The sequence below is a fragment of the Typopeltis vanoorti genome, chromosome 24 (genome assembly GCF_054136105.1).
Source record: "Typopeltis vanoorti isolate ZY-2024b chromosome 24, IOZ_Tvanoo_1.0, whole genome shotgun sequence".
In the NCBI taxonomy this organism is placed as follows: Eukaryota; Metazoa; Arthropoda; class Arachnida; order Uropygi; family Thelyphonidae; genus Typopeltis; species Typopeltis vanoorti.
The window spans coordinates 86,971,913-86,985,472 of NC_143572.1; the positions used below are offsets into that span (position 1 = coordinate 86,971,913).

Here is a 13,560-nt window from a genome sequence, read left to right on the forward strand (position 1 = left end):
GAGATTGGCTGCAAAAGGAGATTGAAAATGTTTAATTCGACAGCAGTAGAAATTACTTGCTATATCCTTCAATATTTTTTAAAATGTTATTCTTTTTATGTCTTCGCGGTTAGCCTAGTGGCAGTGTGCTTCACAACCATATGCCTGGGAAGGAGTGTCCTAGGTTCGATTCAGTCGGTGCCGTGAGGAGCTGAAGGATCTTCCTCTGCCATAGCCAAGTTAGCCAGCCTTGAAGTGGACAGTAAGGGCCCCCCAGTTTATCCTGGAATTTTTCATCCCAGAAAGCAGGCAAACCGGCCTTGAGAACTCAACACTACACGACATGGGATACACCGGGGTGTAAGGCTGACCACCTTATCTTGTGAGGATTTGAGGTCCAATGATTAATAAACCCTCGACACCGCAAGGTAAAAAAGGGTAAAAGGAAGATGAGATGAGATTCTTTTTATGCATTTAGCTTCACCATTTCTTTTCTCAACACAGATGTTTATCTAAAATTCCTCTCTTCATGGAGGATACGAATATCGTGACAAGTTCCCAATATGCATAAAGAAAACATTTCTTTGCAACCTTTTGTAAACTGCATTTCCTGTCTAACTTATAAATTTGCAAATTTTTAAAATTGTTTAAAATTTTATAAATGTTAAAAAAAATTTAAACATTCGTCAAAAATTCTCTCCTGATTTACTGGAAATTCTTCATCATTTATTAAAAATTCATATTTCAAGAGAAGTTTGAATTTAGTTAGTTTAGATGATGTAGTTTTGCTCTTCACATATATTCACTGGGAGGCACACAGGGAGATCACTAGCTAAGCGGCGTGGTCTCCCTGTGTGCTTCTGGTTACGATTGGTCGTTTGCGTGCTTAATCGGCATGTTCGCTTATGCACCTCTGGTTACGATCGGTCAATTTACCTAGGGAATACACCCTATAAACGCATAACGCATAACGTTACTGGCTGGATCGGTGAAGCAAAAATGCTTTTCTTTTCCCCCTTTATCTCTGTAAGTGATACTGTGAATGGGGTATTATTGAGCTACCTGCTCGCCCTATTGGGGCCTGAAGTTAGTGATGTTCGCTGTGTAGTAGAATAGATTTTGGTCTTCTGTATTTGCAGTGTATTGCTTCACTGTAGTTGTTGGCTTGTTTGATCAGTGGATTTGAGTGCAGGGTTGCCTTGGAAAAGAATTTCTCAGCTAAGTCGTGGAGATGCGAGCGGATATAAGGGATGTTTACTTCTCGGTGGATCTGGGAGTTTCTTATGTACCATGGGGCATCTAGGATCATTCTTAGGCACTTGTTCTGGATTCTTTGTATGTTGGTTTCTGAGGTATGACTCCATGCTGGAGAGGCGTAGGTGATAACTGGGCGAATTACAGTTTTGTACAGCATTAGCTTGTTCCTTACATCTAGTTTGCTTTTGCGGTTGATCAGGGGGTAGAGTTGTGCAATTGCTCTGGATGTCTTCACTCCTGTTAGTTTGATGTGATTACTAAATAGCAGTTTGCTATCCAGTTTCACACCAAGATATGTTGCTTCTGTTACCCATGGGATCTTGAGTCCGTGAAGCTGGATGTCATCCTTGCTGGTGACTTTTCTTCTGGAGAACAGCACAGCAGAACTTTTCAGGGGATTTACCTGGATCCTCCAATCTGTTAGCCAAGTTTCTAGTGTGTTGATGCTGCCTTGCAGCCTTCTAATTCCTAGCTGAGGGCTGCGAGATCTTGAAAGTATCGCGGTGTCGTCTGCATATAATGCTGTTATGATATTTCTGGGGTTTGGGGGGATATCAGCTGTATAGATCGAGTACAGTAGAGGTGCTAAGAGGGAACCCTGTGGCACGCCTGCACACCCTATAAAGCGACCGATCGTAACCAGAGGCACACAGGGAGACCACGCCGCTATGCTAGTCTCTGACAGAGAGAGAAACACGAACGTCACTGTTATGTAACTTCCGCCTCATCCTCTTCCGGTGACGTCACGTCCGGTAGCGAACGAAGACAAGGTGCCCGCTCACGCATTAATGCGTCCGCTGCGGTCTCCCATAGGCTACCATGTTAAAGAATCAGCCGTTTGAAGGGATAGAGTCCGATATTCGAAATGGATTAATTCCCAAACCTGAAACGGGCCCTAATTTTAGTAAGTTGCGCTATTCTCACTGAAAGGTAACAAATTGCATGACATGCTAATATCGGAATTTAGATTCGAGACAATCTTTCTCATTCCCTTTATTATACATTAAAGTTATTACGTAATAATTTTGCTCCTGACATTGTAAAATGTCAATTATAAAGCAGGTAATGGTATTCCTTAGCGTCTATTTCCGCTAGTAGCCTGTGGAAGGATGCGACATTACTTAGTCCTTAGTCTGTTTCAGGTATCAGCTGAAGTGTTTGTTATTGATTGATTTGTTACATTGGTTTAACATTAATGGATGTTCACTGTTGATATAATTTACCGTAGATTAAATAGCTGATAGCAAAAGTGATTTCTTTGCTTTCACTGTGGTTAGTTGAACAAATTTTACACAATCCATTAGAAGGATGTGTTACAGTCATGTAACATTTTTTACATTATGAATTATCGCTCATAATTGAATAAAAAAAAAGTTCATTTACACACACATATATATATAATTTTTAGTATTACGAAATTTTTTTTTGTTATTCGGATTATTATATTATTGTTATTATTATGAGGATCGGCTGAGGGAATGTGGACTGCGGAGTTTGGTAGATAGATGGAGAGGTGATATGATTGAGACTTTTAAACTGTTGAGAGGTAGTTATAGGGTTGACAGTGGGGAGTTCTTTTGCTTGGTGGAACAGCAGGAAGGAGCGATGACAAGGGGCCATCCCTGGAAATTAGGAAAGGAAGCTGTGAGCAAGAAGGTGAGGAGTGGTTTCTTTGCATGGAGGGTGGTTGAACTGTGGAATGCATTGCCTGATAGAGTGATTATTATTATTATTATTTCCCAAGACCTCATGGAGTCAGAGACTCATCTGGGAGGTCCTTTTATCACACACACATCTCATCATACCGTGTCTTAAACACACGCAAACTCCTTGCAGACACCACACTCTCAGGCAAGGCATTCCAATCATTCACAACTCTGCACGAAAAAACCTGCCTCTCACTCCCCTACCCACACCCTCTTTATACAGTTTCCAGGAATGACCTCTGGTTCTCCCCTGATCTCCCACTATTCTCTGTAGAACTTCTCCACCATTGATCTTATAACAACCCCTTACCAACTTGTAGGTCTCTATCTTATCTCCCCTCTTCCTTCTCTCCACCAGACTCTGCAAATTACATCTTCTCAATCTTCCCTCATACTCAACATTCCAGAGGTCAGAAACTACCTTAGTCAGTCGCCTTTGGACCCTTTCCAATATCTCTTCATCCTTCTGAAAATCCAGTGACCAAATCTGGGCACAATAGTCCATGCGTGGCCTAATCAAAGCCTTATACAATGGAACAAGAATCTCCCTACTTCTACACGTCAGTGTCCTCTGCATCATTCCCAGAAGTCATGATGTATGATAGACTTTGTGTTTTCTAGGAAGGACCTCGAATGATGAGTCTTTTGACTCCATGGAGGTGTGAATGATGATGATAATAATAATTATTATTATTCAGACTGATATACAGCCATAATGAAATAGATGATGGAAATAGTAACAATGTGTTTTGAGGCAGTATGGTAAGAGAAGTAGTGGTGGATAAAACGAAATATTTAAGCAGATGCTGTGGAGTGGGGGATGTATCAAGAGAATGTAAAAAAAAAAAAAATGCTTATAAATAAGAAAATGGAGATGGCATCCAGATTCAAATAAAATGAATTGAAGGTCTTCACATTGACCATTTCAAGTTATTGTATAAATGATGTGTGGAGTCTCTTTCCAGTGTCCTGAAGTGTTTACTTGGTGGTGGCAAGCCATATGAGGACTTATTTGAAGAAAGGATATATTTGGAAAATCTGAGACAACTTTTAATCTATAATTTGGAATGTAGAATTGGGTAGAAAGAATTCAGTACTGCTTAGTCACTATTCAAGAATTATTTAGCAGAAGGAATGTCAGAATGTTTTCCAAAAATGAGGAAGCTAAATAAGCTATTGGTGTGAAATGAAAGAATGAAGACATTAAGCATGTAGCAGTCGATGTAGTTTCAGCATAAGGGAGAGGCAATAATCAGTTGCATGAGGAGTAGCGCAGGACCAAGAAGATGACCTGCTTGATAAGGATACCGAAAAATGCAATATGAGCAGCAATTTGTTAATGAGGCAAAAAAAAAAAAAGGCCATGAGTTCAATTTGATACTGTAATCAGTAGTATGATTTATGGGAGGATGATATTGGTTAGTGAAAATGGTAGAATGAGAACCATTGCAGAGGATATAGTTGAGTGGAGTGGAAAAGGAGGAAGATGGATTGATAAAGAGTGAGCTAAAGGTGATACAATATATAGGGAATTAACTCGATGTTACTGAAGTTGCCAGACTTGATGACATATCACCACATTTTATAGAATGTTTCAGTGATATGACAACTGCTTTAATATACTTTTTTTAACATGAGTTTGACAATTCAGTTTCCATTATAAGAGTGGAATGAGGAACAAAATGACTTAATTTCATAAAGGAGTGATAAGGCTATGGCTTCAAATTATAGGCGAATACGCAGGGCCAGTTTTATCATTAGGCAAATGTAGGCAGTTTCCTAGGGTCGTTAAGACTTGGGGACACCAGATTTTGCTACATAGTTCGGGAAAAAATTACAACCTTTGAAAAAAATGAGTAAAACCTTGATTAATAATAAAAAACTGAAATAAGTCAAGCTGTCCTGGTGCTTGCTGATAATCCTACATTATTTTCGCTTTTCTCTATTTCTTCCACTCCCCTGCTCTTTGTATACTTAACCTCAAGTGCAGAGATTTTTCCTCCTGGAAAATAAATAACATTAAAAAAAGTTATTTTTTTAATGTTCATAATGATATTATTTTTATAAATATCCACATGTGTAGGTGTATGTGTGCTTGTGTGAGTATATCAAAATATGTATAGAGAGACAATGTATAGAGGTGCTTAAATTTTCTTTGCCTAGGGGCATCAGATACTCTCAGACCGGCTCTGCGAATACGTGCATCTGGAGTTGCAGTTAAAGTATTAGAGAGGTTCTGGAGAATAACTGTGGATAATCACCTGTCCACCAATACCCTGAGATCCCTTATGATACAGAGGACATTGATGTAGAAATAAGGAGATTATGATTCCCTCATATAATACCTTAATCAGATCATATTATTATTATTATTCAGAACCTCCATGGAGTCACTAGACAACACAAAATCTGTTATACCACTTCCTAAGCTTGTTCACCATTCATGCCCTCATCACACTAGTAGGCAATGTATTCCATGGTCTAACCACCACCACATATATAGATTACTGTGAACAGATCTGATAACCTGGATCTGAGGGAATGTGGACTGCAGAGTTTGGTGGATAGAAGAAGGAGAGGTGATATGATCGAGACTTTTAAACTGTTGAGAGGCAGTTACAGGTGGACATTGGGGAGTTCTTTCACTTGGTAGAACAGCAGGAAGGAGCGATAACAAGGGGGCCATCCCAGGAAGTTACGAAAGGAAGCTGTGAGCAAGAGGGTGAGGAGTGGTTTCTTTGCATGGAGGGTGGTTGAACTGTGTAATGCATTGCCTGAGAAAGTGGTGAGGCAAGAACGGTCAATGAGTTCAAGGAATGGTATGGTAGACTTTGTTTTTTTTCTAAGAATTACCTCCCACGTTGAGTCTCTTGGCGTCATGGAGGCCTGAATAATTTTATTTATTTATTCATATGGAGTTTCCTCCCTTTTCTCCCCCATCCCTATTGAGGTGAGTTGAGCCCCCTCATGGGGGGGGTTAAGTATTTATGGCTGTAGATCCGTGTTTATGGGGCCCGGTTTGCCTGTTTGCGGGATGAAAAACCCCAGATAAACGGGGAGAAAAACCCTGCTGTTCACGCCCAAGACTGACTAACTTGGCTATGGCTGAGGAAGATCCTTAAGCTCCTCATGTCGGTGATGGGAATCGAACCCAGGACACTCTTTCCCCAGGCATATGGTTGCGAAGCACATAGCCACTAGGCTAACTGCGCAGATGCCTGAATAATAATAATAATATTGGAAATAGTCAAATGGTGGTTAAGTATGGTAATTTTTTTTTGTCTCTGAAATGTTGAATATGAAGAAAGATTGAACAAAGTCTGTTGGAGAGGAGGTGAATGTGATCGAGTCATATAAGTGGGTAAGAATATATTACCGTATTAATGTTGAGTTCGAGGTTATATCATAGTGTGTAGTGTTCGTGCAAGCTCCTGATAAGATAAGTACTATTTTCAGTTATCGTTGATAAAATTAGTTAATATTGCGTAGTTTTGTTTGCCTTGCGTATTTTAGTGCGTCTGTTTGTGTGTTTTTGGTGTGTATAACTTATTATTTGATAAAACACGTTGCAATAATTATGGCACCTGTACGAAGGAAAATGGCAGCCAGTAATGATGGTTCGCCATCGTTATCAAAGAACAGCAGTATAAAAGAAATGAGTCAATGTACTAGCTGTGAAATGTATGCTTTACGGAGTGCAGTCGGAGTGTGGATAGATGATAATAAAGGATTGAATGTGTGTAGAAAATGTAGGGAGAATGAGGAATTGAAGTGTATTTCGGATCGTGAGTGTGATATTTTTGTCAACCTTCAGAATGAAGAAAATAGCGATATGACAAGAAACAGCAAGGTTGTACATGAGAATTATGAGAGTGTGAATGATAGTATTAATGGTTTCTCAGAGAATAAAAAATATGAGATAGGTGCATTGAAGGAGATCGCGTTGTTGAATGGTGCGATAGAAAGGGCAAAACAGCAGCTAGAGTGCATGAACAAAAGTCGACTGAATGAACCAACCAATAATAAAAGGTATGACAGGAAAAATAGGCGTATGAATGTGAACATGAACAAAATGAAGGATAGAGTGCTGTATGGAGACTCGTTAGTACGAGGTGTGTTAGTAGAGGATTTGACAAAATCGTACCAACCTGGTGCGACCATAAAGGATGTAACTGAGTCTATTAGAGAGCAAAACGAAAGGGTGAAAGAAATGATTGTTGTGGCAGGTACGAATGATTTGAAAGGAGATAAAATGGAAATGATAGAAGACCTGAATGAATTGTTTGAGGTAGCAAAAGAAAAGAGTGAGAGAGTTAGAATGATTAGTCTTTTGCCACGGTATGACAGTGAAATGTTTAAAAGGAGGGCCATAATTGCGAATGACTTTATGCGTGGGTTATGTATGACGAGTGGTGTGGAATTTGTGGACGTGTGGAGTGAGTTTGATGGGCGAAAGGATCTATATAAGATGGATGGCTTGCATTTGAATGGTTATGGTGTAAGAAGACTTGAGAAAGTGTTGCTGAATGTAGTGGATGTGCAAATTCAGGGAAACTAGATTTGTTAAGGGGGGGGGAGTAGATATACAGTCCTTAGGGAGGCAGTTGAATGTAAGAATGAATATAACATGCTAGAGCAAATAAGGACAACAAACCAGAGTGGGATAGTTAATATAAGGCATCAAGGTAGGGTTGGGGCTAATGGTGGTCTTAAATTCATGTACACTAATACTAGGAGTATTAGGAACAAGAAGGAAGAGTTTTTGACCATGGTTGGCACTTCCAGACCACAGGTTATTGGTATTAGTGAAACATGGCTGACTGTAGATGATATAGCTAGTGGGATTGAATGTGATGGGTATAGTGTGTTCAGGAATGACAGAGAGAATAAAATGGGGGGAGGAGTGTTGATGATAGCTGATGAGCTACAGCCAAGGAGAATAGAAGTTGAATTGCAGGATAGAGAAAAGAGCACATTTGAGGCCATTTGGTGTGAGATTGTGGCTAGCAGAACTAAATATACAATTGGGTGCTGCTATAGACCAGGTGATGGAAAAAATGGTGGTGACACTATGCACAAGCAAATAGAAGAAATGAGTGGAAAGAAGGTAATTATGGGAGATTTCAACTATGGTCGCATTGATTGGAGTGAGGAGAGGACACATGGGAGGAAGGAATTGGATTTTATGCGGTTATTAAGGGATAACTATCTGCGACAGCATGTAATGGAAAATGCTAGGGGTCAGAGAGTGCTTGAACTAGTAATTACATCTGAGGATTTGGCTGTAACAAATATGACCACATTGCCACCAATTGGTGAGAGTGATCATAGGGTCTTGACTTGGGAGGTGGCTAAAGGTGTAGAATTTTCAATTAAGACAGGATACATGTGGAATTATCGGGCTGGAAAGTATGACAAGCTTAGGAGTTTGATTGGCTCAGTGCCATGGCATGTACAACTGCAAGGACTAGAAGTTGATAGTGCATGGGAGGTGGTTAAGAAGTGCTTGCATGAAGCAATGGCTGACTGTATACCTAGAGTCCAAATAATAAATCAAGTACGGGTTAAATGGATGAATAACACCATTAAGCTTGAGCTGCAAAAAAAGAAACAACTATGGAGGGAATTTAAGGAGAAAGGTGACCGGCAGGCTCATGAACGGTATAAAGCGCAGGCCAGAAGGGTGACGAGTGTGGTAAGAAAAGCAAAAAAGGATTACGAAAGAACATTGGCCATGCAGGCTAAAGAGAATCCTAAACAGTTTTTTAGATATGTAGCAAGTAAAAGGAAAAATGTACATGGCAGAATGATTTTAAAGAATGCCGATGGTAGGGAGGTAACTGAATCAGTTGAGATAGCTGAGTTACTGAGTGAGCACTTTGCAAGAATATAGCATCCAGGTGGTGACATTGCAGAAACGAATAAACCAGTAGATTATACGGGAATTGTGGTGAATGAAGTGGAGGTGAGTAGTCTATTGCATAACCTCAATGTCAATACATCTGTGGGGGTTGGATGGTATACCAGCTCGTGTAGTACGAGAAGCAGCTAATGAATTGTCAGTACCCTTGACCATTTTGTTTAAGTTGAGTCTCGGGTCTGGGTTAGTCCCAAGCGGGTGGAAGGAGGGGAAAATAGTTCCACTGCATAAAGGTGGTTCCAAGACCGCTGTTGTAAATTACCGACCGATTAGCATATCAGGAATCATTGTCAAGGTCTTAGAGAAATTAGTCAAGAAAAGAATACAGGATTGGATAGATGAAAATGGGATATTGTAAGGGGGAAAACATGGTTTTGTGAAGGGTAGATCATGCCTCAGTAACTTGCTCACGTTTTATAACACAGTGACAGCTGAACTGGATAGGAGTAATGGGTTTACAGTGATACTACTGGACCTTGCCAAGGCCTTTGACAGGATACCACATGGAACCCTAATCAGTAAACTGGAGCAGATGGGGATTGATATAGGGTTGGTAAGATGGATAGGAGGGTGGTTGAAGGAGAGATACCAGAGAGTGGTTTATTCAGGAGTGGAGTCAAAAAGACATCTTGTGACTAGTGGAGTGCCGCAGAGCTCTGTTCTTGGACCACTACTTTTCAAATTGTTCATCAATGATATTGGAAAGGATTTGAGAGGAAGTGTTCACTTGTTTGCTGATGATGCAAAGTTGAGTAGAGCAATTGTGAGTGCACAGGATGTCAAAATTTTACAGGATGATTTGGATAGTTTGGAGGACTGGGCTAGGAAAAATGGATGTCAGTTTAATGTGGCAAAGTGTAAGGTTATGTACTTTGGGGTGAAAAGAATAGCAGCAGTATATCGCATAGGTGGAACCGTACTCCAGGAGATTGATGAGGCCAGGGATTTGGGAGTGCTGGTGGATAGGGAGTTGAAGTTTAGGGGGCACATTGCAAAAGTAACTAAAACAGCTAACCAAATCACTTGGCTTATGAAAAATACTTTAACATGCAGAGAGAAGCAAGTTGTTGTTCCTCTGTATCGAGCCTTGATAAGACCCCATCTCGACTTCTGTGCCCAGTTATGGGTACCAGGGTTTCTTCGTGATGGGGAGAAAGTGGAGAGGGTCCAGAGACGAGTGACCAAGATGATAGCAGGTCTGTGGAATGAACCTTATGAGAATAGGTTGAGGATTTGTGGGTTGCAGAAATTGGACGATAGGCGAAGGAGGGGTGATATGATTGAGACTTTCAAATTACTGAAGGGTTTTTATAAGATTGATCCAGAAGATATTTTTGAAAATATGACTGGTGGTGGGAGGACTAGGGGCTATGCATGGAAGCTGGGCAAGAGCGTGGTTGACAAGGGTGTTAGAGCTAGGTTTTTTACTTGGAGAGTGGTGAATGAGTGGAATAAGCTTCCAGAGTCTGTTGTGGGTGCTACGACCGTGAATGAGTTCAAGGCAAGATATGATAGATACTGTGTGAATGTTGAATAGTTGTTCCAGACATGATGTTAGGGCCTCCCTCGATGAGTCTGTCGACTCCTTGGAGTTTCCCGGAACAATAATAATAATGTTGAAGTGTTTTTTCATAGAATGGGGGGGTGTTAAAGTAAACAAGAGGCTATTCCTGGGAGTTATAAGTGTGGGGAGTGTAAGCAGGCGAGTAAGGAGTAGAATTTCTTCATAGAGAATGATGGATGATTATAATGCATTACCTGAGAGTATGGTGAGTGCTGAGACAGCGAATACGTGGTTTGATAAGCTTTGTGTGTGTCATTCAGACTTTCTCTCAATGAGTCTTTTGACTCTGTATAGCTCTGACGATAATAAGTTGGATGATTTTATTTCTGAGTTGTCTAACAGAAATGCAAGATGTGTCTGGAAGTTTATTTTTCCTAGTATAACTTTCAATCTGTGTATACCTTTCTAAAATAAAATAGCCTAGAATAATTTGCTGATGATGGAAAAACCCAGGACAGTAGTTATTAAATATGATGTTAGCTCCTTCAGGATGATTTAGATAGTTGAAGTTGTGGGAAAAGAATAATGGTTGTAAAAGGTAAGGTTATGCACTTTGGGATCAAAGGATTGCAAGTTTTTAATTACAGTGCATTAGACTACAGGACAACCAGGTTAAGGATTTATTCATGATAGTAAACAGGGAAATGAAGTTTAGAGATATTGGAAAAGTGAGTAAAATTGCTCAGAGAATATAATTTGTTGAATAGTTAGTGTGACTAGTGACAGTCTTTAGGCCACATGGATGTTTCTGTATAATAATAGTAATTAATGCAATCATGGTACCTTGGCCTTTCCAGAACATACTTCTATGAATATATTTTTATGTAATGTAATTTCCATTCACCACAGAGACTGTAAGTTTGGAATCCCAGTTCTATTAAAGACCAAACGTTGAATTTTTTTCTTGTTGCTTGAGGCTTCCTGTAAGCAGTATGGCAGTCTCACACAAGGTGATGAAAACCTTCTGACTAAAGACTGGCAAACATTCATTCCAAAGAGATGTGTAAACCCATATATGCCCTGTGGTTGGAGATTAGATATGCTACACACTCAGCACATCTGGCCATTAGTGATTGTTCTGACTTTTGGAAAAATATTTCATAAGCTTATTGCAGGATTAGTCGATCTTTAAGTTGTAACACTTGTAGATGATCATCAATTTGATTAGATTACAATTGGCTTTATTTATATTTATTTTATTTGTCTTTTTAATTATGGCAAAAGTAGCTAAGATTATTATTATTATTACCCCAAGACCTCATGGAGTCAAAGATTCATCTGGGAGGTCCTTTTATCACACACTCATACCGTGTCTTAAACACACTCAAACTCCTTGCAGACACCACACTCTCAGGAGGCTTATATATTTTTGTCTATTAACTGTGTGTATTATCCAGCTAGGTTGTCTGTGTTGCAGGATGAAAATGCCTGCTACATTCATAGAAGACCAGCTAATTCTCTTTTCATTGAATACCCTTATCAAATTTCTTCAAGTCCTAGATGAGTGCACACTTGGGTTTTTCCCAAATGAAGAACAAATTATTATGCTCATTGTCTTCACCCGATACTGGAAGCATCTAGGTATGTGATATCAGAGAGTTATGTAGGGAAGAGATTAAATGCATAGTCAAAGAAGAAGGTTACAATTGGAATCATTACTTAAACGTGTGGACAGACTTATGTGTTCGTCGAACATGTTGTTTATTATTTTAACGGTATAATAGAACACAGAAACTAAGTAAATAATTAATTTATTGACTTGATGGTGATATTTCGCTGGTATTATAACCAGCATCTTCAGAGCACAAAAACACTGTTTGTCACAATACGCGAGACTAAAACAATATGGTGTACTTAACCAAAATTGTTGCAGCAACACAAAGACTAGAGTCCTGATTTTGGTGCCCTCTATCTGGGAAAAAAAAAAAAAAAAAAAAAAACGCTATCATATATTACTAGAGTCCTAGAAAAGTGCTAGCTTTTTCTTAATATGACTGTCTCCCAGATCTTCGGCAAATTAATACAGCCATATTTATTGAGATTTGGAGTGTGTTTTAGGGCTTCTGTCGCCTCTAAGAACAATCTCTCTGATTTATATGGGTTTCTGTGTAGTACTTTTGTGTTTTTCCAGTTGATCCTGTGTGCAGGGGTATCCAGAGCATGGTCTGCTAGGCCCGACTTCCCATAATGATATTTCCGGACGTATCGTTTATGTTCGCTGATGCGGATATTCACAGTTCTTCCTGTTTGACCGTAGTAGGCTTGATTGCATGAACAGGGTACTTGGTAGACTCCTGGATGTGATAAAGGAGGAATGCTGTCCTTGGGTGAGCGGATGAGGGTGGCTAATTTGCTACATGGTTTGAATGTAGTGCGTAGTTTATGTTTATTGAGAATTCTTGAGATCTTTTCAGATGTGCCTTTAATGTAAGGGATGGTGACTGTTTTGTTGTAGTTCTCTGTGGTGGATGGTGGGAGGGGTTTCTTAGGAGTGTTTAGTATTTTGTTTATTTTTTGTGGATTGTAGCTGTTGGCCAAGAAGGTGTGGCGTAAGTGAGTCAGTTCAGCAGTAAGAGCCTTGTCATTTGAACAGATTGCTCTCGCTCTATGGGTTAGCGTTTTTAATATGCCATATTGTTGAGAAGGATGATGGTGTGATTGTTTGTGTAAGTATCTGCCTGTATGTGTGGGTTTTCTGAAAACTGAAAATGATAAGGAACCATCTGGGAGACGTGTGATGAGTGTATCCAGGAAGGGCAGACAGTTGTTGGCTTCCAGTTCCATAGTAAAGTAGATTTTTGGATGTTGGCTATTTAAATGTGCTAAGAATGTTTTCAATGTCTCAGAGCCATGTGGCCAAATAGCAAGCACATCATCAACATAGTGTAGCCAAAGTGTTGGTTTGAGAGTGGCTGTATTGATTGCTTGTTTTTCCAGGTGTTCTATGTAAAAGTTGGTTGGGGGGGGGGAAGGGGGGGCCTATGGCTGTCCCATCAATTTGTTTGTATATTTTCCCTTTCCATGTGAAATATCCTGCATGTATTGTGAATTTGAATAGTTCAAATATATCAGGGGGAAAGTGTGACTTCAGTAGATTGAGGGTTTCTATTAGTGGTACATTTGTGAATAGTGAA

The 13,560-nt window shown here is 39.7% G+C and overlaps 1 protein-coding gene across 6 annotated transcripts in view; it reads left to right on the forward strand.

The window, feature by feature from the left end:
• The first annotated feature begins 2,036 nt into the window (after positions 1–2,036).
• Positions 2,037–13,560, forward strand: part of LOC150093521 (rhodanese domain-containing protein CG4456-like) — a 186,078-nt gene continuing 174,554 nt past the window's right edge. For 2 of the 6 annotated variants that reach the window (XM_090413523.1, XM_090413525.1), the window contains exon 1: positions 2,037–2,140. In XM_090413523.1, the coding sequence (XP_090269649.1) occupies positions 2,056–2,140 (85 nt within the window). In that variant the 5' untranslated portion in view covers positions 2,037–2,055. Of the gene's footprint in view, positions 2,141–2,220; positions 2,379–13,560 lie in introns of those variants that run through there. The other 4 variants (XM_090413522.1, XM_090413527.1, XM_090413521.1 and 1 more) reach the window with 3 other exon arrangements.